Below are 1,153 nucleotides of genomic sequence, written 5' to 3' on the forward strand. Positions count from 1 at the left end.
CGCTTTGGCTTTTTCATTTGTGACTGCACAACAAAGCTCTCTCACCTCAGCATCTAAGACCTGTCTAACCTCCAGCTCAGCCTGCACGTACGACGTGACGTCATGGAACGCGAGCACCAGATTCCATTCCGTTGAAACCGGATCCAGAACCAGGTTTGCTTGAACCTCATGCCAGCAGCAGTTGCTAACGTACGGCGGCGATGCACTGGGCAGAAGCGGTGACGGCGCCGCCGCCGCCGCCGTCGCCTCGGTATGCGCGAGCTCCTCTCCCGCCGTCGCTAAACTGGTCGTAGCACCACTCGACGCAGAGAATCCTCGGAGGCCGCCGCCGCCGCCAACGCCGCCGCCGCCGCCGCATGAAGCTCGCACGCTCGTCACGCTGGCGCTTAGGACTCTCCGCGCCGCCGTCGCTGCTGGCGCCGCTGCCGCTGCCGTACTAGCTACCAGGGGCGGCGCCGCAGCTGTCAAGGCCGCAAGGCTCTGCGATGTTATCACCGCTCGCATGAAGTTGATGACTGAAGCAGCCGAAGCTTGTACGATCGTCGCAACTGTCGTACACTCCATGGGCTGTGCAGGTGCTGTAGTTATACGACGCCAGGCTACAAGACGTGTGCTTATGAATCCTCTCACTGCCTCCATCCTCGCCCGTAAGAACAAAGTCCCCGATTCGTTTAGAAGCCTCAGTCCTTACCCCGAGAAGTTTGGTGTCGTGTAGTCCTCAAATGAAATGCTAGGTCCAAACAGATTTTTACAGTTGTCACAACCCGAATCATGGAACTGCAAAAGGGAATCGGCTGAGCAGCGTCCTCAACGCTCCACCGCAACAAACACCGCACCTGGTTGCGCGACTTGATTAGGCGGCACACGTAGCAACAAACAAGATTCTTATTGGTAAGAGCAAAGTCAGAAGGGTCCCGATTGGACTCGCCGTGTGCTGGGACGTCAGCGACCCGTTCCATTTCCGGGCTCCGGGCCCGTTTCTATGTAGATGCTACTTACTCCTAGTAACGTATTAAGCATATATATAGGATGCACCACAACTCAGGCTGCCCGGAGAAAAATACACGGAGAACGGAGCTGCGCAGCGACGCTGCCGATATCGTTGCTGTAAGGTTGGGCTGACTACAGTTTCAAATTTAAACATACACCGTAG

General features: G+C 56.5%; 1 protein-coding gene across 1 annotated transcript in view; it reads right to left on the reverse strand.

Moving 5' to 3' along the window:
* The window catches only part of VOLCADRAFT_107804 (uncharacterized protein), a gene marked incomplete at its 3' end in the record, with an annotated part of 2,202 nt that extends 1,049 nt beyond the window's left edge, over positions 1-1,153 (reverse strand). Inside the window, exons 1-3 of the mRNA XM_002957732.1 lie at positions 1,024-1,153; positions 837-996; positions 46-567 (exon numbers count right to left, since the gene is read on the reverse strand). Coding sequence (XP_002957778.1) covers positions 46-567; positions 837-959 — 645 coding nt within the window. The 5' untranslated portion in view covers positions 960-996; positions 1,024-1,153. The remainder of the gene's footprint in view (positions 1-45; positions 568-836; positions 997-1,023) is intronic.

The sequence above is a fragment of the Volvox carteri genome, assembly GCF_000143455.1.
Source record: "Volvox carteri f. nagariensis unplaced genomic scaffold VOLCAscaffold_78, whole genome shotgun sequence".
In the NCBI taxonomy this organism is placed as follows: Eukaryota; Viridiplantae; Chlorophyta; class Chlorophyceae; order Chlamydomonadales; family Volvocaceae; genus Volvox; species Volvox carteri.